Raw genomic sequence first — 23,491 nt, forward strand, 5'->3', positions numbered from 1 at the left:
TGTGATCTCGGGCCTCTATACAGCCCCAAAATATATTTTGTATGGCTTGTCTAGTGTTTAAAAAAAAACTGTGAATCAGTTGCCAACATTTGAAAATCAGGATATTTCACACAAAACTCTGTGGTCTGGCTAATCTTGAAAAATTAGAAGACCTGAGACCATGGAGACACATTCCTAGGAGGCAGCAACTGGCTAGAGGTGAGTAGTAGCAGTCCCCGTAGACACATAATCTGTCATTTGCTTCACCCCTAAATGCTCCCTGTGGTATTACATTTGGCAAGCTGTATTTACTTGCATTGCCTGCTGTCCCTATAAACATACAGAGCTGAGTTTGCAACTCTAATCACTAAGTAGCAGATATGAGAACCAAAAATGTTATAGATGGGATGGCCATATAATTAATTGTCCAAAATAGCATACCTTGAGAGTAAAAAGTAGTGCTCTTAATATTTACACCAGGACAACAGGCACACACCAGAATATATGGTCTCCCTCTTTATAGATCATTTTATTCAACCACTTCATTTGACTAATGAGAAAATTGAGATCTAGAAAGAGGAAGTAATTTGCCTGTAGTAGCAAGTAAACTAATGGCAAAGCTGACTCCCAGTACCCTGACCCCCAGTCCACTGCTTTTTCTAGTTTAATGTGCTTTATGTAATATGTATGAGCACCATATTTTCCTTGAATATATGGATTTTTTACAGTTAATAATTATCACATGACTACTTTCCTGGGAGGGTGTACAAATCAGTTGTTTATATCATCAATAACATTTCTATTATCAATGTAGTTAATTATGGGCTATAGCACATCTAGGGATGTTTAAAACATTGGTAGGCTTGAGAGCTAAAGAGTAGACACAAGAAAAGCCTTTTCATTTTACCAGATAATAAGAGATTCATTCAGAAGTGCCAGTTGTCTGAATTTTTTTTTAAACCACTGTTAAGTAAGTATCCCATAACCAGTTTGCTAAAAACACAGCATATAGACTTCTTGATCATTGGCTATTGGCTGGTAATTAATATTAGTTGTGTCTTTAAGAGATGGCCAACATCCAAAATTCCCTAATCCTTGACCACTGCTTCTTTGTTGAGTTTCTAAGAGATATTTGTACACAGAACACTCCAGATGAAATCAATGCATGCTCCTAATCACTTGCTCAGACTCTGGCCCCAAATCCCTGTCTGGCATCCCATCCTAGGAACTGGATTAGACCACGTGTGAGTTTTAGAGGCACCTCTTAGCATTTCATGAAGGCTTAAGCCAAAGTCTAGCCTGAGAATTTTCAAATTCAGGATGCCTTTCTCCAGTGTCCCACTTGGCTCCTGTATGTTCTTCCAAGAGACCTTGCAAACAGCAGACCATCCCTACCATGTCAGATGCACGAGATAGAATACAGAAGGAAAGAAGCCCTTCTTTTTTTTTTTTTTTTTTTTTTCACAGGCAGGTGAAACAATTTTATTTCACAGTTGTCTTTAAAACCACAAAGACACTATGTTCTTCATATAAAAACATTAGTACAGATAACTATACTTTCTAGAAAATGATTATATAGACCCTCTCAAAGAAAAATGCACACCATTATATGGTTCAGACAAGTTACTTGGGAAAAACACATCTGGACCGATTCCTAAAACATACCAGAAGACCACGCTGCATCTTTTGGTTCAAAGTATAGATTACTGTCATCAGTAAAGGCTCCTGCATTCTTACATATTTGATAATACACATATAGACTGGTTTGTGACTTAATGCTCCATTGGTTCATCAGCCTTTTCTGCAGGTTCATCAGCAGGTTGAGCAGGCTGTGCCTTTCTCTGTGGTCTTTCTTCAAGACCTAACAGTGACGTCATTGTCATACTGGTTGCGAAACATGGTTCCGGCGCGGGTCCCGCTGCGGCCTCCGGCAGAGGTGGCGGCTTCAGGAGCGCCGAAAGAAGCCCTTCTTGCTAAAACCTAAAACGGAGCTAGCCTGAGTCAGTCTCTATACTTCCTTGACCTTGGAATGTATTGTGATCCTGATTAATTTTTCAGATGAGGAACCATTACCCATGCAGGAGACATGATCAAGGCATATTTTACCACATTGGCCTTGAATAGCTAGGGAGAGCCCAGAAAAAGTAAATGTCCTGGAGGAACTTCTTTTTCTTTGACCTTTATCAGAGCTTCTTTTCTGTGGAGCGGTTTGATAGAACGGGGGGGCCAGTGACCAATCATCACCAACCTTTAGACTCAAAATATAAACCACACACATGGGTAGTTTTTTCTCTCATGCACCTCAAAAAACTTGTTTTCTAAATGAACCAAATCTATATGCAAGAAACAGAGCCCTAAAACTGTGTATTCAATAGTGACACATGGCTATTGAACCTTTGAAGTGTTAATATTTTGGCTACATTGGTATGAGTCAAAAATAGTATTAAATTAACTTTTTTTTTTTTTACTCTTTAATGTGATTACTAGAAAAGCTAAAATTACGGGTAGCTCATATTTTATTTCTATTGGGCAGAGCTGTTCTAGGGGTATATGTTATGCACATAAGTGAAGTAAATTTCAGTTGCATGCTTAAGTGGTACCTCAGTGGCTTTTTGCCATCAGAAGTCTGAAAGGAGGGCAATTTTGCTAGTTGCTTCATATTGTTGCTAGTTGGGAGCTTGTTTATTAGCAAGGCTTCGGTGTGGTAGAAATATCTGGTATAGGTGCAAAAACCACATCAGGGCCTTTACATTTAATTTGATATGAGAACATGGTGAAAGCATTTTCAGTGGTTCTTTCTATAAATCAGGCTAATTTTTAGAAGGACTAACCTCCTCCCTCACATGTTCCATAGTCTCGGTTCCTTCACACCTCTTTGCCTTCTAAACCCTGAGGGGCACCTGTTCTCACACCAGCCCTTAAGCTCCTATGCTGAATCATGCAGAAGGCACTTGGGTTCATACAGTGCCAGCTGTGGGTCCCATATGGAAAAGCCATACCATATACATATGTATAGAGTATTTCTGAAACCAGAAGGAGTGTAGAAGAGCGTATAACTCATCTAGCTTTATCTTTTCCTTGCCTTTGAAAATTTTAATCATTGAAACATCTTTAGGCTATAAATAGAATCATGTAGTGAGACAATTCTGAGTTAAAACCAAATATGTACTTTTGTTTTTATATGGACATAGGACTGTGTATGGATGTATGAAAATGTAGGTTGAACGTTTGGATACAGATGGGTTTGACTCTCCAATAAAATGTGTGGAGAAGAATGTATAAATGAATGGAGATGGTGTATGCCAGTCTGCTCAAGCCGGGTTTTTCAGATTTGAAGCAGAGATTTCCTCCTCCTATAAATAGTTGGAGAGAAAGTTCTGTTTCTGCTTCCATCTGGTTTAGGTGCAAAGTTCACTTAGATGGCTGCCAAAGATTGATGGAGAAGATTTTTCTCTTGACTGAGTCCAGCCTCTGTGACTTGCCTCTCCTACCAGCTAGAGCCTGGATCTTTGACCCTGTGTAGGGATGGTGCCAACTGGAGCCAGCCTTTAAGCTGTATTTTCCTTTGGAGTAACCTCTTTCCTTCTTCTTTTCCTTCCACCTCTTCTAGGCAGGACAGGGCTGCTTGCTGATCTCTTGCCCAGTTTTGCTGTGGAGATTATGCCAGGTATTCAGTCATTTAACTCTTTATTTGCTTAATTTGCTGTCACTCCTTCTGTCTTGCTTCTGCATTAGTCACTAATTGCTCCTTTTTTTTATTTGCACATTTGTCTATATTTCTGTGGTCTTTTCCAGGATGAACTAAGCCCAGTGGAAAAGACTTTAGATTGTGTTTCTTCTGTTACTAGGCCCTAAGAGAACAATCATAATTCAAATAGGCTGCAAGGGGACCCAGTCCTTCCATGTCAGGCCTTGCAGGCTCTTTGGCAATCTCCAAATTCAGTGTCTCAGCTGTACCGAGACACCTATAAGTATCCTTAACAGAGTTATTATTATCCGCATTTCCTTATTCCCTAAGTTATATGTTTATCCATTCATTAGTGTACAATCATGTGACTCTGAATTGCCTTTTATAACTTTATCAAAAAATGTTTTTTCAAGCCTTATGAAAGTAATGCACGCCTCCTCCCTTGAACTACACACTTAGAGACATTGCTTAGTATACAATTTCGAGGCTTGTTGGGCCCCCTGAATCCCCGAGATCCACCAACCAGGTGTCAAGGAAACCCCAAATGCACACCTCTGTCATCTTATGTAGCTTGAGTTGATTGCCGCAGCCTAGACAAGCCAACATGAGTTCGGTGCAGCCCCAGGGTCCATAGTGGATGGAAGTTCAGAGAGAAACTAGAATGAACTACAGGAAAGGACATATCTGAACTCAGGAAATACATAGTCTTTACTATGTATAATTCAGTCTTGCTTCTGCCAAAGGGTTAATAGTTGGGAGTGACAGAGAGATACAAAACATTCCTGGCCATTGGTTTTGACTCTATTCAGGTTTTAAAACATCCATAATCTTTACATTTGAGTTTCACTAATTATTCTTCCATAAATTTTCCTGCTTTGCCATGAGCTGGCCAACCCAAATATAGACAGTCTTCATATTGCTGTTGATCCCAAGGACCCAAATGGATACCTCTTTGTAATCCCTCTTATCCAGTTTTGTCAGCATGTACTCATTTGTTCCTTACACACACAATGTTACAAAGCATTGCTTCAAACTAGATGTTATTTCCCCCAGTCCCAAGAAAGAGTTATTGTATTTTTCATATCTGGTCCTTGTCCCTTGAATATCCCTCCCTTTGGACCCCCACGAATCCTTCCATGGATAACATTATTTTGTTCCTCCAAGGTAACCTGCCAGTCTTTATACCATTGACTGCCTGACTCTAGTTGTAGCCACCCCACACCTCTGCTCCTCAGAGTTCACCTCTGGCTCAGACTACGTAATGTTACTGTGTTGTAGATGAGGCCCAGGACAAAGCCCTCCGCTATCTGTTGTCCTCGGCAGGAATGCTCTCCAGACCATCCTCAGCAAGCGCAAGACCTTCTCATTTCCTCCCCGAAGAGATGGTGACCTGATTAATTTGAATGTATTTCACATGGCTGAGTAAGGAGGGACATTTAGAAAACATAAGTTATTTGTTTTCTTCCTGAGGAAATTATGTTCTAAACAAAGGTCAGATAATTTTATCATTAACACAGAACACTTTATACAACAAAAATGTCATATTCTCAAGCTCCAGCTGAATGACCATTTAATTGAAGGAATATTTAATAACCAAAATTCAAGAAACAACATGTACATAAAGTTCATTGTAAAGGGATTTGGGGTAGGTGGCTTTCAATCAAAATGAATCACTTTAATCTTTGGACTTTTAAAGGAAATCCTGGCTTGCTCCAGCCTGTCCTAGGCCTCAGTGGGAAGCTGGGTCCTGTAGCCAAGTCCCGAAAGCGTGACATAAGGTCACTTGAGGGTCACAGTCATTTTTTACTAAGCCAAATGGAATTTGTTTCCTTTCTCTAATCTTTTGGATTAGCAGATGAGCTAGAATTTGTGTTCAGCCCCTGGTAGAGGTGTGACAATAGCAGAAGTTAACAAACAGCCAATATAGTCATCAAAGCCCTGCACCATTTTAGCTGGGGCTCTGCTGGCTACTTAGCGTGGTTAGCCCGAGTACAATCAAACCAAGCCATTCTTGGGGCATGGGGACAGCATATTCTCTACCTGAGTCTTTGTCTCTAGTTTTCTCTAGCCATGGTTTGTTACACAGGTATAAGCAAAAGGTTTTGGTCTCAGCCCTGATGCTGAGTACAGGTGTTATGGGGGTGCTCAACAGGGAAAATAGATGAATACATAAGGGACCTAGACCACCTAAATAAGATCACAGAGACATAGAGAATTTTTTCTCAGGACTTATATTTTTGTAGGTAAGAATAACTTGACCACAAAAGGAACATATTCACAGAACCCACCACGTCATAGCTCAGCAAGCAAGATTCCTCCTCTCCCCAGCCAGGAGTCTTTCTGCTCTTGTCCATACTTGTCCTGACACTACAGTTGATATGGTAAACCCTCTTCTCAGGTGGGGGTCCCAAAAGTCCCCCGTCACTTTGTGCTGGTCATTACATGTGTTCAGTATGACCTAGGTAACCTTCTTCTGCCTTCTCCATATCCCTACCCTGTAAAGTCAATACATCTCATTCTCAGAGTTCCTCCTGAGTGTGAGGGCTCCATGCCTTGTCATGAGATGCTTACTTCCCCAGGTCCCTCTCACCCACTCCTCTCACAGGAGACAGTGATGAAAGTGTGTGTGTCCCAACAGTGGGCCACCTCCAGTGTGGGTTTCTCTGTGCGTCCTTCCAGAGTGGGTGTTTGTTGGCCTGGTGATCCTGGGAGTCTTCCTCTTCTTCGTCCTGGTGGGAATCTGCTGGTGCCAGTGCTGCCCTCACAGCTGCTGTTGCTACATCCGGTGCCCATGTTGTCCAGATTCCTGCTGCTGCCCTCAGGCCTGTGAGTAAAGTGAACAGTGGGGAGACAAGGAGTGATCAGAAGAGATGTCACCTCTCCATCAGACAGCTGTGTGCCCTGATTCCTTCTCCACCTCCTTTCCTTCCACCTTAAAAGTTGGTTGTTCCAGGTTCACTCCTCTGCTGGGGAGCTCCTGGCTTCCTGAGATGGCCATTCTTGTTTGACTTCTCACCTGCATGCACTTCTCCATACTCTTTATCCACACCAATCACCCATGCATTTGCATTTGTCATTGGCACTACTGATGAAAGGAAGGGCAGGTTCCAGATGGTCAGGTTGTGAGTAAGGCTTTTGCCCTCTCTTCAGGCATTTAGGCTAGAGGAAACCTTCTCTGGTCATGCCTCTCATATGCAGAGAACTCTTCTTTTTACAAGCAGAATGTGCAAACTGCAGCTTTTGCATACCATCCAGCCACAGATGAGTTTTATTTATTTCCATGACACAATAGTCCACGAAGGGACTAGTCCTCATTTGAGAATTCACAATTGTATCTTAATGGCCAAGCCCATGTAGACACTGTGTTGGGCACCCCTGCCAGAAACCAAATACATCCTCAAGGGAAAGACATACATGTATCTTTAATGTCTTTAGGAATAAAGCAGTTTCCAGGAAGAGTCAGATTATTTGCTCTGCTTTTGAGATCACAGAGCAGAGCCAAGTGCAAGCTCATTGCCTGCCCTCCCTCTCTAAAAGGGTTCAGGATCCTCCTGGAAGCAGCCCTGGGTGGCCCAGTGCTAGGCTTCCTCCAGAGGGACTGAGGCGGCCTGCAGACAGTGTGGTTGAGTGGGCTGTGGCTGTCACTGGGAGGCTGCTGTGACAGCTCCTAGTACTGCTTAATTACTCAGTTGCCAGGTACTAAACACTGTAATTCCTTATGTCATTCACTTTTGGTGGAGCTGGAGGAGTCCAAGGAAGTGGGGTAGAATGGTTCTGATGAATCAATTCAGGTCTAGGAGAGCACACGTACACACAGGGACACACCCGGGAGCTCCCTTGAGCGAATCCTCAGGCAGTTTTGGTGTGAGGGTTGTGGAGGGTGGGATGATAATATAATCTCTTTTGCTCTTCATCTCCCTCCACAGTGTATGAAGCAGGGAAAGCAGCAAAGGCCGGGTACCCTCCCTCTGTCTCCGGTGTCCCCGGCCCTTACTCCATCCCCTCTGTCCCCTTGGGAGGAGCCCCCTCATCTGGCATGCTGATGGACAAGCCGCATCCACCTCCCCTGGCACCAAGTGACTCCACTGGAGGAAGCCACAGTGGTAAATGTAGTTCCAGACTGCCCTGCCCCATGCTCCTCTCTGGCTTCTGCTCTGGTTCCTTACTGATAAGAACCATCAGCTCCGTGATTCTTCTTTGGAAAACAATGATCTCCATTCCAGAAATGGGATCCCTCCAGCTGTATCAGATGTCATCTGGAGTGCAGGCTTTCCAAAGGACTGCAGGGTGTAGCTGTCTTTGCTTTCTTCCCAGGCTCCTCAATAACTAAAATGATAAGGAAAAGAGGCAAGGTACACCTTGAATGTTGATCATCCAATTAATAAATAGTTATCTCCTCCCCACCTAGTGTTCAGGAGTGTAACAGGTACTGTAAGGGACATTAAGATGTATAGGATGGGGTTTCTGCAGAAAGCAGTAGGGTCCATCCAGGGAGGGAGAATGTACTTTTATCAGGACAGTTAGATACTGCAAAGAGTATGGTGCTAGGAGTTCAAAGGAGAAAGAGCCGGAGCGTTACAGAGTGTTCAGGGAAGTGGTGAAATTGAGCTGGGCCTTAGAAGAGACAAAGGACTAGGAGAGCAGAGAGGGAGGTGCTGATTACCCCCCAGGATGGACACACTGTGGAAGCCTGAAGCTGGAAGAACAGGGTGTGTGTGTGTTTGACAGTCTCCAACGTGGCTGACTGGAAGAAAGTGGAGGGCTTTGGTGGAGCCTCATCCAGATTAGAGAAGGCCTTGAAACCCATCCAGGAGAGCCCAGGGTTTGGTGCCATAAGTGAGCGGGAGCCATTGCAGGAAGGTTCCTGAGTTCTTGAAGAGGTGACATGCTGCCAAGGTGAGTGGTAATGGAAGAGAGTGGGATCAGAGATCCCAAGCTGAGATGTGATTGAAGCCATTAAGGGGGGATGAGAGCACTTGGGTCATGATAGAGGCCATGGGAATTGAAATGATTAGGTAAATCTGAGAGATACTTCAAAATTGTGACTTTAGGGAATGAAGGAAAGGGAGGCTTCAGGAAGAGCCCAAGTTGCCCAGTGATGCACATCATAGAATTAAGTAATTGGTAAGAAGGGTTTATTTGGATGGGGATTAGCCATGTTATTTAGGGAATGATGAATTCATGGTTATTGGCAGGGGCAGAGGAGTAGAGGGGTGGAGGGGCATTAAAATTAGCTTCCCTGGAGGCATTTGAACAGGGTAGTAAAGGTTAGATGTGTGTGAAGTATATGCAGGAGGTGATTTTTAAATCCCTAGGTGTGGATGAGCCAGTAGGGTTGGTAAAACAGACATTTCTCCCCTGGAGGTATCCTGGCTTCCTGTGGTGGGAGAAGGGAAGAGTATCTGGCCCACGATTGAACTGTCAGTGCTTGACCGTGGAAGGAGTGGATATCCTCAGTGGTAATTGGTATTTGTGAGGTTTTTTCTCTCCCTGGAACTATTAGTAGAATTCTGACGTTTGAGCCTGGGAATGAGTCACAGACTGAGAAGTAAAAGTTAATGATCAAGGACATACAGGGAATTAGAGAGATAAAGACAATACTGTATATTTCTCCAAGGATGGAGTGGGCCAAGGGACATTAATGGAACTTGTCTCATATTTTATTTGCAGCTTCCCCTTTTTTCCAGTCTTTTTATCCTTCCTTCCCACCAGAACCCGTTCCTTCTTACTTTTTAAGAAATGGATTCTCATAATGAAATAATTCTTAATAATTCTTATTCATAGGATGATAAGTACTTCCTCTCTACTGATTTAAACCTTTTTCTAGTTCCTGCTTGTTGCAGTTCAATCATTTTGGCCCCATCCTGCCATACTAACCAACTGTAATTAGAAGTGGCTTGGGGGCAGCCCCAGTGGCGCAGCGGTTTAGTGCCGCCTGCAGCCCGGGGTGTGATCCTGGAGACCTGGGATCGAGTCCCACGTCTGGCTCCCTGCGGGGAGCCTGCTTCTCCCTCTGCCTGTGTCTCTGCCCCTCTCTCTCTCTCTCTCTCTCTCTGTCTCTATGAATAAATAAATAAAATCTTTAAAAAGAAAAAAAAGTGGCTTGGGAGTGCCTGGGTAGCTCAGTCAGTTGTGCATCCAACTCTTGATTTTGGCTCAGGTCATGATCTTAGGGTGGTGAGATCGAGCCCCGTGTCAGGCTCTGCCCTCAGCAGGGTGGGGAGAGTCTGCTTGAGATTCTCTTTCCCTCTCTGCCTCTGCCCCTCTGCCCTGCTCTCTCTCTCTCTCAAAATAAATAAATAAATCTTTTTTTTTTTTAATTTTTTCTTTTGTTTTTTTTTTTAAGATTGTATTTATTCATTCATGAGAGACACAGAGAGAGAGAGAGAGAGAGAGACAGACAGACACAGGCAGAGGGAGAAGCAGGCTCCATGCAGGGAGCCTGATGTGGGACTCGATCCCAGGACTCCAGGATCGCGCCCTGGGCTGAAGGCAGGCGCTAAACCGCTGCGCCACCCAGGGACCCCATAAATAAATCTTTTTTAAAAACAAAAGAAGTGACTTGAAAAATAGGAACATTTATTATTTCACATAGCAAGAAATCCCAAGGAAAGATGGCTCTGGGGTTGGTTAATTGATTGGTTCAGATGGTACCAGTGTAGGACTTAGTTCTTTCCATCTTTTGCTCTGTCCTTCCGGGCTGGCTCTCCTCATGATCCTATCATGACTCCCATAGTTTCAGGTACTAAATGCGCTTAGAGATGGAAAAAGATATGCTTCTTCCTTGTGTTGCTTTTCTCAAGAGTGAGGAAACCTCTTCCAGAAGCCCCTGCCCCTTCTAACAGACTTCTCCTTGCAGTTTCATTGGTAAGAACCATGTCCTGTGCCCATTTCTCTACCAGATTGGCTTGAATTAATCAAGACTCATCTCTGAGCTCAGAACACTATTCACCTTAGAAATGAATAAAATCAGCATTCTATTAGCAAGGGAAAAGGGAAGAATGCACAGCTGATGTTGGCCACAGCTAGTCGGGCCCTGGGTGTCATTATCTGGTTCACAGAGTCAGGATGGAGTTCTCCATGATCCTCCAGTGGACACATTTCTGAACTCAAGGTCCCATGGCTAGACTTAATGATGGCATTTGGCTATTTGTCCTTTAAGGCAAAGGTGGCTTAAGCCAATGTTGCATGTAGCTTCTTTTAAAAAGAATGTTAGAGATGTTAAGAAATGCTGATTAATAAATATGTAAATTTGTCCTATTTTATATTTATATGCTACTTCAATTTTAGGGTAATCATCTAGCAACAGTGACTTATTTAAGATTACATTTGTACACATGCCGTTTTGAACCCTCTGGGTAGTTGAAAAGGCAGGGTTACCAAATGTGAGAGACAAGAAGAGGCATTCTGATTCCTTCTCCCATTCTTCATTTGAGATCTCTGTTCCAATAGAAGAAGACTATCTCGTCCTATCCTCCCCTGGATGCAGCCTCTTCAGCTTTGTCAAGATTCCCTTTTTATTGAGAATCCACAGTCTATCCAATCTTCCCTGTCATCGCCAGCCTTTTCTTCTCTAGTGACTCCTTCCTCTCAGCATTCAAACCATGCTTACATCTCTCCCATTAAAATATAATAATTTGCAAAAACCCCATAGTCCTCTGATGTTAGTTGCCTGTCTGTTTTCTCCTCTTCACAGCCAAACTCCTTCAACATTTTGAATATTTCATGTCTCTATTTCCTCTGCTTTTTACCAATTCCTTACTTCCATCTTGCTGTAGCTTTCACTACTCCAAAAACCAGTGCTTGTGAAGATTGCCTTAGTGCTAAATCTAATGGCTACATCTCAATTCTCAAGCCCCTTGACTTCTCAAAAGCATTTACCACCTCTCCTGCACTCTTCTTTCTTTGCCTTCCTCAACACTTTACTTAGCAATTTTCCCTACCTATTTCACTATATGCTGGCTGCCCTTCCTCTGACACACTCCAGATGTTGGGGTTCCTGTTTTGGCTAAGGTCCTCTCTCTGGGAAATCTTACCTACTTCTGTGGCTTCAGTCATTTTCTCATCTTCTCCATGCTCATGACTCCCAGTCTCCAACCCCTCCTCTGCTCCTCAGTCCGATATATCAGATTGCCTTCTGTACATCCCACAGGCATTTCAAGCTTAAACTCTAGGAAATTGAATTAATCTGCTGTTTTTCAACTTCAAACCAACGTCTACAATTCTTATCTCAGTGGATGGCACCATTGTCCACCTAGCAGCCCAGACCAGAAGCAAGGACCTCATCCTTATCTCTTCCTCATTTCCCTCATTTGGTTCATCACCAAATCCTTCAGATTATACCTCAAAATAACCTTGAATCAGTTTACTTTTCCTCCATCTCGGTATTGTACCATCCTAGTCCTTGCTACCATCATCTCCTTCCTTAATTAATGCAACTGTCTCCTACCTTGGCTTCCTACAGCTTCTCTTGCTTTGCTCTAATTCATTTTCACATCTACCTGGCCCCCACTCATCCTTCTTACAAAAGAATTGAGTAGGCAAGTAGGGTTTTGAAATGTCATTTTCAAAACTAATAAGGATGTGTGTCTATATATATGCCTACTGTATGTATACAGAGAATATGCAAATTTTAAGCATCACTTCTCCCACAACTGAGCTGCTATCACCCTGGGGGTGGAATCTGGCAGCTGTTCCATCATCCATAAACAGCCTTACTTAGCTCATTAAGATAGGACAGGAAAAACAAGGCTATATCCATGGGTATCTGCCTTAGAGACTTCTTTTGCAAGTTTATAAGTTAGTTTTAGCTGTAAAGGAGAAATTAGCTGAAAAATAGTTAATTTTCAGTTAACTGGGTCAAAAGTATCAACTCAACTGCCTTAACAATAGGAATTTTTGAAGTTACAGTTTGGCATCAGAATGAATATCCCAATATTCCCTCTTCACTAAAACCAAGGTTGGCAAGGCTAATAAATTAGAGGAGCTCAAGTATGAAGAGCCACACCAACCAAAGGACTTGGACCAGACAGAACTTGAAAAAGATAAATAAATCATCCATCCAACCTAAACTGAAACATCCCTGCGGGGAGAAGTCATTTTCTAAAAAAGTGCTGGACTTTGGCCCATAGTCTAGGACACATCTTATTAAAATATCACCATACATCAGAGTTCTCTGATCTCCAGACAAATTACAGATTAAAACAAAACAAAGCAAAACAAAAGCCAACATCTTTTACTGGGAGAATTGCCTAGTTTTTTTAGCTACTGAAACCAAGTGGATGATCCCTTTAAAGTCTAAATATCAATACTTCTTGGCAAATTAGAGGGACATAGATTTATGGAGATATTAGCTGGGGTGACTGAGAAGTCAAGGCTGAAAATATCTATTCTGGTGGAGTCCCTTTATAATACCAGTATTGAAAGGTAAACCTACCATCTTCATTTTGAAGCTGGAAATAGTTACTGTAATTTTTCAGGGACATGATAACCTGTGCATACGTAATCAAATCTGTCTCATAATCAGGACTGTAATTTGTTATAACGACACAGAAAACAGTCTGTGCTCTAGTGCAAGTTGCAATTAACTGAGAGGTTTCCAGCTGTTGCTCAGAGTGGCCACCATCTCTCACCACCAGGGGATGGCCAGTACATTGTTCCATGAAGGAACACCCCCCACCTCCACTTTATCTCAGAATGACTGAACGTGTACCATAACAGTGCTTCACATATTAAAAGCACCTAGATAAAGCCATAAGTAGGGTAGAGTAGGCCCTTTCCCTAATGCCTATAAAATGCTAGTTTTATCCTAGCATTTTAAAAATAATCACCATCAACAATAACAACAAAACTTGCTGAAAACTTGCTGCTCCCTCAAGCTACCATTCAAGTTCTTCCCTTCCTGGTCAAAACTCTCCAACAAACCAACCACATGGCTGCTTCTGCCTTACTTTGTAGTCCCTTGTAATGTGGTTTCTATTCCTAGTTTCTGTTCATTCATTCATTCATTCATTCATTCATCCATTCATACAAACACACATGTTTTGAGTGTCTACAGTGTGCTAGGCTCTGTGCTAAGTGGTGGGGATGCAGAGACAAAGAGAACTGGTCCTTATCCTCAGGAAGTTTACAGTCTAGAGGGGGAAACTCTACTAAAAATACTGCTTTCAAAAAAAGTCATTAACTCCACCACCATCCCCAGACTGGCACCAGTTCATCTCAAACAAACATCTATTAAGTGCCTACTAAGCAGTGTCCTTGGCTTTGCACTGATTTAGAATAAGAATTCTTTTCAAAAAAAAAAAAAAAGAATTCTTTTCCTTCAAGTATCTCTGGGAAGATTGGACATTTATACAAATAATTTAGAACAAAGTAGCATATATTGAAAGTCGTAGTGAAAGTTCAAAGTAAATGATTTATAAGAGAGAAATGAGGTGGAGAGAGAGAGAGAAGATATAGAACTTTCTAGCTATGAGAATCAGAGAAAGCTTTCTGGATGTGTTGCCATTTGAGCTGCCCCTAATAATTATAAAGAACTCAGAGTAATCTATTGATTTGGTCTTTGTCGTCTTCTTTTTTTTCTTTTTAAATTTTTCTCTATATTTGTCTTCTCTTTTTTATGAAGACAAAGGCTGGGAAGTATTAGTTGCATTTTATAGACATGAAAACTGGATCCTTGATAGGTCATCATTTATTTGAGGTCCCTCAATAAACCAGCAACATGCCTACAAATCCTGATCCCTTACTTCCTAGCCCTGTGTTTCATCCATCAGACATAACTGCCTCAGAACAGACATAGCGGTTCTGTGGGATAATTGCATTTTAATTGAACTGTCTGTACAACTCTGTAAACGCCTCTGCAGAGATGGAAGAGTGTGTAGCTTGATAAATAAAATAATTCCTATTAATAATTGCTTCAGCATAAGGATTATGGGCTCTAACCCCCCCAGGAGAAGGTGTGCTGAGATTAAAAGCGTGTGCTGAGATTCATTAATTTTTTTTAAGTAATTCCACAATTTGAGGTGAATATGAACAACTCAGAATGTGCTCATACAGAAAAATCAGTGCACCTGCAAATGGGTGTGGGGATGTTCTTTTAGTCTTCAGTGCCAGGGCTGTGATCAGAGTGCTGTGGGATACTCTATTTTAATCTCCCATGTGCTCTGTCCACAGTCAAGGTAACATGACTAGAAAGCAGAAAGCAGAATGTCCTCTGGAGGCACATGCAGTTGTGTGGTATCTTTGGTATTTGCCCTGCTTTGGAAACAGAATGTTGGGATTTGGGTTACTTGCTTCCATCCCATTGTATAGTCCTGACTGGCCCGAAGATAGGACTGATCATACCAGCCGTGGCACACCTACGAGCGTTTCCTACTCTGGGCTTCCTTGTCTTCCTCTTCTGTCTCTCCTTACTACCTCTACTTCTGGGCTCCAGAGAGGTTTCTATCAAGGTACATAGTTCTAGCCCCAGTGCTGCCAGTTATTCTTGAGCAGGTTATGAAACCTCTGTGAGCCAAAGTTTTCACAACCATAAAATGAGGCTAATACTAACTTCAGTAGGGCTTTTGAGGAACAAATGTCCACGTAAAGCATTTAGCACAGTACCTAGCACATTTACAGTACCCAATGAGTGTTGTCTCTCACCACTGTGGTCCTGTTCCCGTTCCATTCGTTCTTTCTCTCTCTTGTTTCTCTTATTTGTAAAGATGACACTTGCCTGTGTCTGATCACCCTTGAGGCTGGTATTGGACTTGACTGATACTAAGTGATGTGGGGCTTAAACAGGCTTTGCTCCTGAGACTATGAGTGATGGGAACACTGGAGGTGGTATATCTCTCACGCTTTGTTTTTTATTAACAAAATTAATAAAAATTAATGTTTTTATTAAGCCCCCCAAACAACACCTGCTTGTAACCACATAGCAGCAGGTTGAATTAATCATGTCTAGAGTATGGTATTCCCTCTCCTAAAAGGAAAATGTCGAAGAAATAAAATGGAACCATAATTAGCAATCCACATATTTTGCACTAATGTGTCTTATTGTCAATCATGTTGGCTCTTATGCACCACCCTGTTACGGAGTTTTTACATCGTCTCCCATGAAACTAGAGGCTTTTAGGCTACCTTCATCAAGGTCCCTGATGTTTGGGTGTCTGTTTTATTTACATGTGCTCCCACCAAGTAAAGATGTGATCCTCAGATGGTATAGAGTGATCTGTGTCCTCGGTCTAGAAAATTGTCTTTTTTTAGTGTAAGTATACATCTCTGAGCTTTACGTGGAGCTACAGGAGGTCAGAGGGTAGGAAGCAGAAGGTAAAAAATGACCCAAACTATACTGTAATAGAATTTTGTTGTTTACCTGCTGTTCCTCCATTCCAGGGGCACCATCTGATAAAAGGGATCTCAGGTATGGTTCCAATTAAGTATAAACGTAAATGATTATTTCTGGTGATTTCAAAAAGAATTGTTATAAGCAGGAGCCAAGTGTTTTACTTGGTAAAGTAAGTGGAGGCCCTCTCCTGCTTTTTTCAGCTCCCTCTCCTGCCCTTTCTCAACAGTTCGCAAAGGTTACCGGATTCAAGCTGACAAAGAGAGAGACTCCATGAAGGTCCTGTACTACGTCGAGAAGGAGCTGGCTCAGTTTGATCCAGCCAGAAGGATGAGAGGCAGATGTGAGCATCAGTTACTTCTTTGTGATCTGTGCATCATGCAGGAGTTCACAGCTAAAGGGGATTTGAGGGTTAGCAAACTTGGGCAGCCCCGAGCTCCCAGGACTTTGAACTAGCAGGGATGCTGGTGATATCCTGAAGAAAGTAGCTCTAAGTCCACAGAAAGGAGAAACAGGGCCTCTGGTGGACCACCTTGGTTTATGTTGTTTCTCTCTCTGTGGAGCAGTCAGCATTGCTGGGCCTATGCAATCCTGGGGTTGGAAAAGTTTTATTCAGAGAGTCTTTCCCTACTACTCTCTTTAAAATATACTCAAAATAGTGACTAAAAAGGTGAGTTTTTTCCAACATGAAAACTCCTACCCTTGAACGGTCCAGCTGCCGACTTGCTACATGGAGGCCTAGATGAAGTAGAAGAATAAGTTGGCCAAATGAATCTACAAAGAAGAAGCCTGTGTTCCTCTGAGATTCCCAGCAGCAGAGATTGATGGGCTAGCAAAGAGGTGCCCCTTTTGTCAAAAGGACTTTTAAATTACTGAGTTTGTAAGTGGCAAGGCCCCAACCTTAACTCACCCACAGCCTTTGGACACCCTGCAGCTGGCACAGCTGATTATTTGGGGGTGGATTCCAAATTACCATGTATGATGAGAGAGAGCACAGGGCAGGTCTGACCTGGACGGGCTAATTATTGGGCGGTGCTGGCAGGCATGGCAGTGAGGTCACTGTGTCTCTCTCTTTGAACCCTGCTTGCCTTGGAAGCAAGGAGAGACTTGGTGGAATTGTTGGGGAAACAGTCCCAGACTAGAGGCGCTTTATTCAGATTAAGGACAACATATTCCTCCCAGTTTGCAATGCTAAATTCATCCTGTCTGAGCCGCATCCATCGCTGCATCCTCCCACCGCCCCGACTATAAAAAGACCATCTCCAGATTGGAATGTCAGGAATGCAGATGTCACTGCACTTGACGAGTTAGTTGTAATGTGTTGTCATGGAGCCCTGTAAGGGGACAGAAACGGCGACCAAGGAGAAGGGACCTGGGGAGGAAATCTGTGGATCTCTCAGCTCCGAGAAAGAGTTAAAAACTGAGGTTAAAAGTAAAGGATCGATCCTGACTAAGGTGATGTCTCCTGGCCAACTGGATTACAGTGGTCTCCAGGGACTGGTTGGTCCTAAGGTAATGGCATCTTAGCATCCCAGGGGACCTTAGAGATGGCCAAGATCAATCTTCGCAGTGTACAGCTGGGGAAACAGAAACCCAAAGGGTTGAAGTGACTGGACCAGGATTAGAATCCAGCTTGTCTGACTCCCAGTCCTGGGCTCTTTACACAATAAATTTTTGAGCAAATGGATGGCTCCATGGCTGTAGCAGCTGTTCCTGTTCAGAGATCACAGCCTTCTATCTCCTAGGACTTTAGTATGTTAGAGCTGAAGAGACTGAGATGGTTGAAGCCACCTCCCTCATCTTACAGAGGAGGAAAGGAAGCAAAGAGGGAAAGTACCCAGTGCTGGTACCTCAGTGCCAAAACTAGAACCAAGATCTCCTGGAGCCTGCAGGTTGACATGACAATAATTGCATAGAGATGAAGTAGGAATACAGTTCACTTGGCTTTGAGAGGTTCTATTTCTGAAGAGCAGAATAAACCCTGGGGTGGATCATGGATGTGGGACAGTCTTGAGGATCTCATTGTAAAATGGATCTCATGGTTTTGAATCTGTAAGAACTGGGAATTTCAGGTTTGTGAATTTGCTAGCCATAAGAGCCTCACTTTCCTTGTGTCTTTTAAGTAGGGGGTTGCTCTTGGGATATTTTTAGTCCAGAAACTGGTGCAGTGATCTTGCAGACTATAGCTCCCAGGGCAAATATGTTCCACCTCCAGTTTTTAGAAATAGTTTGTATTGGAGCAGAACCATGCCAGTTCACTTACATACTGTCTGTGACTGCTTTCACACTACCATGACAGAGTTGAGTAATTGTAACAGTATGGCTTACAAAGCCTAAAATACTTAACATCTGGCCCTTTATGGAAAAAGTTTGCTTATTCTGTCCTAGAATTACATTTTCAGGTGTTTGTGAAGCAGGGATGTTGATGTTTAAGTTCAATGTGGCAGAAATGTTAGAGCAGTATACAACCTAGACAGCCCGTCACTATGAATGGTGACACTGAGGTAGCCCTCAGTATGTGGAGAAATGGAAAAGATCCATTATTCGCTGAAGTTTAAGGAAAGTTCTGAGCCCACAATGTGATTTTTCAATAGTTTCGTTTGATGTGTTTTAAAGTTCTTTACTGTTCTCAGGAGATTAGAATTCTCTGGGAACATGAGAAAAGGGAGGTTCTAGATTTTATTAATCAGTAGTATCTGAGTTATTTTCCTTTCAAATAGTCACTGACTACTCCATTCTCCTTAGAAGGATGAAAAGGTTTAAAAATTCGATCATAATTCAAAACCAACTGATTACATGACCAAAATGAATCTGCAGTAAGCCCAGACCTGGTAAAACAGGACAAGGAGGCTGTGTTTATCCAGGGGGGAGGAGGCAGGGGCAGGGCATTCCTTTTCTTTATGGGTGGGAGTCAGCAAAATTCTCTGTTCCACCAAGAACTGTTGGGGATAGGAAAAGAGAAGTTGAGGGGAACCCAAGACACATATTTTTGCTGCCCACATCCTATGTTGGCTTACCTTTTGCTCAATAGCCAGTCCTGATACTTTGTAAATATTGATTTTGATAATATTTTAAGTTCTAATCAAAGGATTTTAGAAAACAAATGGATCCAGTTGCATTACAAATAGATTCACTAGCTGTGTTTTTTAAGTAAAATGAAATTCAATCCATTTCAAAGTTCTATAAATAAATAGTTGGGTTTTTTTTTTTTTTTTCTTTTAGACTGTGATTCTGGCCTTGTTCACAAGTGCTTTTGCAAAATGCTACTTAGGCCACTTTAGGAAATGAGAAAACTATGAACCCCCTACCCCCACTCTGTCCCTTACAGTTGTTTAGGAAAAGTACAAGTGGAGCCAACAGGCCATAGTGCAGCCAACCTCCCTTTTTTCCTCATACCTCAACATAGCTGTCCTAGTTACCCATGGCCACATACACCTGGATTACTCTTTGAGGAGGCAAAGAAGTCTTTATAGACCCTGGAAATGGACTTGGTACCAATTGAGAAGGGTAGTCCACATTCCTGGATGAGCATACAGAAAGGGGATGATTGGATACTAGGTATGCAGTCCTCTTGAGCCTGTGGACTATGTTCTTGCTGAAGGGCACAGTTGGGGGAGGCTGGAATGGGTTCCTCTGAAGCATGGGGCTATTCTGGTTCCAAAGACCCATCTTGGGATTCGGCCAAAAGCAAGGAAGATTTTGTGAACTGTAGCTTCTCTCTCTTTTTTGCCCATTTTGGGTCAACATGCCCGGGATCATCATGGCTTTCACAGAAGTATACAAGAAGAAGAAAAACACTGGAACAAGGATGATGATGCCCTAGGAGGAAACCAGCTGCAAAAAGCCCAACTTCTTGGAAACGTGCCTTAGGTGGAACAGAAACAATTGTTTTCCTCTTCTAAGATCAGAGCATGTAGGAAGTCTTCTTCTCTATAAGCAAGGGGGCTTCTGGATGGAGCCAGTTCCTGCTGAGCTTAGTTCAGGCCTACAACCAAACATGGACAGGATTGAGGCCTTTGGGAGGGTGTTTCCCCAGAGCCTTGGTCTCAGCCCTTAACAGAGCTCCCATCCTGATATGTAGAAAGGTCTATCATGCCTGGTTTTGTCCCTGCAGATAACAACACCATCTCTGAACTCAGCTCTCTGCATGAGGAAGACAGCAATTTCCGCCAGGCCTACCACCAGATGAGAAGCAAGCAGTTCCCTGTGTCCGGGGACTTGGAGAGCAATCCTGACTACTGGTCGGGTGTCATGGGAGGCAGCAGTGGGGCAAGCCGGGGGCCCTCAGCCATGGAATATAACAAAGAGGATCGGGAGAGCTTCAGGTACAGGTGAAGATGGCTGTGCCAGTGCTGCAGCTCTGGCGCTTGATGCAAGGGGTGGGAGCTGGAAGGCAAGGTGGCTCTGAGACGGTCAGTTCCCAATAGCATCTCTGTCCCCCATTCAGGTTTTCCTGCCACACCTCTCTTTGGCGTATTGAACATCCCCTTCTCATGTTGATTAAGCAAGGGAACACCTGTGACACCATGTGAAGTAATAGTCATTCAAGTACATTTGAAATGGCTACTCTACGCTCCTTAAGGAACCTTATTAACATTTCCTTGCACTTCTCATAAAATCTTATCCTGTAACCTCTGAAAATTTCCATGTATCATCTCCATCACTTTTTTTTTTTAAGGTTTATTTATTTGTTTGAGAGAGAGAGCATGCGTGCGCACAGCAGAACGACTGGTGAGGGGAGGGGCAGAGGGAGAGAATCTTTAAGCAGACTCCTGGCATCAGGATAGATCTCAGCACCCATGAGATGATGACCTGGGCCAAAACCAAGGGAGCAAGATGCTTCACCAACTGAGCCACCCAGGTGCCCCTCAATCATTTTTGATCGCTCCTTTGTGAAAAGTAAAATGCCAGACCCCTTATACTGCTGTGTTTGATTCTCATAAGTGTACAAGGCGGTACTGTTAACGGCTCCGTTTTAAGTTGGGGAAACTGAAATGTACAGATGTGAAGGAACTTACCTAGAGTCACCTGGCCAGTGAACGTGGGAGGCCAAGATGTGCACCTTGTTTTGTATGGCTGCTTCCCACTGAATAGCACCGTTACCACTCACCTGTCCTTCATCTTGAAGGACAGTAGACATTGCCTTTTTCTTAGACTTACCAACTGCAGGGAACTTGCAGAGGGAACTTGGCCGCGGGCTCTGAGGGAGGAAAAGGCTTCTCCGTCTATCAGCAGATATTACACGGAATCCTTGGGCCAGGACTGTTTGTATCACAAGCCACACCACCCACGCTGGTTTCGAAGGTGCCAGAAGTGGGACAGGTGCTTGTCAACCAGAAGTCCCATAACAATGATCAGAGGGCCCCGCGGTGTGCTTTGGCACCATACAAATCACCGCTGCGTTTTGATCCTTAGCACAAATTCAGGAGAGAGCCGCGGTCGCCCTCCTTCTTGTGTCTGAGAGCGTCAGAGGGGTCCCTGATTAGCCAGGCGCTGGGAGCCAGGAGGCTGCTCAGCCTGGAGCCAGGGGCCGGGGGCCGGGAGGCTGCTCAGCCCGGGGCCAGGGGCCGGGAGGCTGCTCAGCCCGGGGCCAGGGGCCAGGGGCCAGGGGCCAGGGGCCGGGAGGCTGCTCAGCCTGGGGCCGGGGGCCCGGGAGGATGCTCAGCCCGGGGCCAGGGGCGCGGGGCGCGCGCGCGGCTCCCCCGGGCTCCCCGCCCCGGCAGGTGCGCGGGTCCGGGTTACAGGTTCGGGCCCGGGCGCGCTGACCGCCGGCTCCTGTGCCCTCTGCCCGCAGCCAGCAGCGCTCCAAGTCCGAGATGCTGTCCCGGAAGAACTTCGCCGCCGGGGTGCCGGCCGTCTCCATGGACGAACTGGCCGCCTTCGCCGACTCGTACGGGGCGCGCTCCCGCAGGGCCGACGGCGACAGCCACGAGGCGCGGGGCGGCGGCCGCTTCGAGCGCCCGGAGGCGCGCGCGCTCGGGGGCTTCTTCCAGGACGGCTCGCCCGAGGGCTACTACGGCCGCAGCCGCAGCCGGGAGCCGCTGGGCGACGCGGGCCGCGCCTGGGCCCCCAGCCCCCCGCGCCGGCGGCCCGACGACGCGCCGCTGCCGCGCCTGGTGAGCCGCACGCCGGGCACCGCGCCCAAGTACGAGCACGCGCCCCGCGCCGGCGGCCTGGAGCGCCAGGCCCGGCCCGAGGGCGCCAGCCGCGGCGGCAGCCTCGAGACGCCGTCCCGGCTGAGCGCGCAGCTCGGCCGCCGCAGCGCCTCCTACTACGCCTGGTCGCCGCCCGCCACCTACAAGGCGGCCGCGCCGCAGGACGACGACGACGACGACGACGACGACTCCGCCGACGACGCGCTGCCGCCCTACAGCGAGCGCGAGCTGAGCCGGGGCCCGTCCTACCGCGGCCGCGACCTGCCCTATCACAGCAACTCGGAGAAGAAGCGGAAGAAGGAGCCCAGCAAGAAGCCCGTGAGGCCGGGCCCGCCGCTGCCCGTGGGGGGGGGGGGGGGGGGCGCGGGGGGGGGGCGGGGGCCGCGGGGGCGCGGGACGGAGCGCGCAGGCGCGGTAGGAACCGTGGGGAGCCGGGACGCTGGGCTGGCTTGCGGGGGCCTCGCGCTGCTGCGCCCTGCCCGGGACCAGCTCATGTCCGGAAGCCTGGGGCCCCGCACACTCGCCCAGAGCAGAAATAAGCGGCGTGTGGATGTGGAGTCTCAGATGCTTAAGACCGGCTGCAAGCGTGCAGCATCGGGGATTCGAGGCAATCCTTTAGGTGGACTTCGGAGACGCGTGTGCGTGTTCTGTGCGCGCCTGTGTGCGCATTCCTCCCAGGTCCCCCACCCCGTACCGCGAGGGTTTATGACTTGCATAAAATTCCCAAAGCCTTCACATCCCAGAGAAGGTTAGTAGCTGCTGCTATTTTTGAAGGACAGCTCACTTCTTTCCTCCTTTGACATTTTGTTGAATGGAAACTGAAAATTGTGCTCTGTGTGAGGGAAACCTTTTGGTCCCTGCCCAGTTAATTGCCTCTTTTTGTAATTGGCCTTACATAAGTTTTTATTGCTTTCTCTGTAAATGCCAAGAGCAGCCCAGTCCATCCCTCAGCCCCTAAATGTGAGCCCTGGACTTCAGAGGAAGGCTGGGGGACGGTCACAGATGTCTCCTCTGGGTTGCCAAAGAGCCTCTGCCCCTTGTGCTCTGGGGGCCCCTCTGCAAGCCCCAGTGCTCATGCTCCCTCCTCCAGGTCCTCTGCCTCTTCTGCCATTTTGTGTTTCATAATTCAAGGTGGACATTTTCTTTAGTGTGAGGTATGGGGAGAGAATGTGAATGGAAAGAAATTTTGACATGATTATTAACCCCTCCAAAATAATTAACTTTTCTTGGTTGTTGTTCTTTAAAGAGAAAAATGAGATGACGTATGAAGTACCATGAGCAGGAGTGAACTTTGTGGTTCCGTTGGGTTGATGACACACCATCTGCACTAGCTGTTGTGTG

The 23,491-nt window shown here is 45.2% G+C and overlaps 1 protein-coding gene across 3 annotated transcripts in view; it reads left to right on the plus strand.

The window, feature by feature from the left end:
• Positions 1–23,491, plus strand: part of ILDR2 (immunoglobulin like domain containing receptor 2) — a 61,105-nt gene that overhangs the window by 31,836 nt on the left and 5,778 nt on the right. For all 3 annotated transcript variants that reach the window (XM_038542654.1, XM_038542656.1, XM_038542655.1), the window contains exons 4-9: positions 3,590–3,646; positions 6,347–6,493; positions 7,594–7,770; positions 16,225–16,338; positions 20,110–20,326; positions 21,790–22,468. In XM_038542654.1, coding sequence (XP_038398582.1) covers positions 3,590–3,646; positions 6,347–6,493; positions 7,594–7,770; positions 16,225–16,338; positions 20,110–20,326; positions 21,790–22,468 — 1,391 coding nt within the window. The remainder of the gene's footprint in view (positions 1–3,589; positions 3,647–6,346; positions 6,494–7,593; positions 7,771–16,224; positions 16,339–20,109; positions 20,327–21,789; positions 22,469–23,491) is intronic.

The sequence above is a fragment of the Canis lupus genome, chromosome 7 (assembly GCF_011100685.1).
Source record: "Canis lupus familiaris isolate Mischka breed German Shepherd chromosome 7, alternate assembly UU_Cfam_GSD_1.0, whole genome shotgun sequence".
Lineage (NCBI taxonomy): Eukaryota > Metazoa > Chordata > Mammalia > Carnivora > Canidae > Canis > Canis lupus.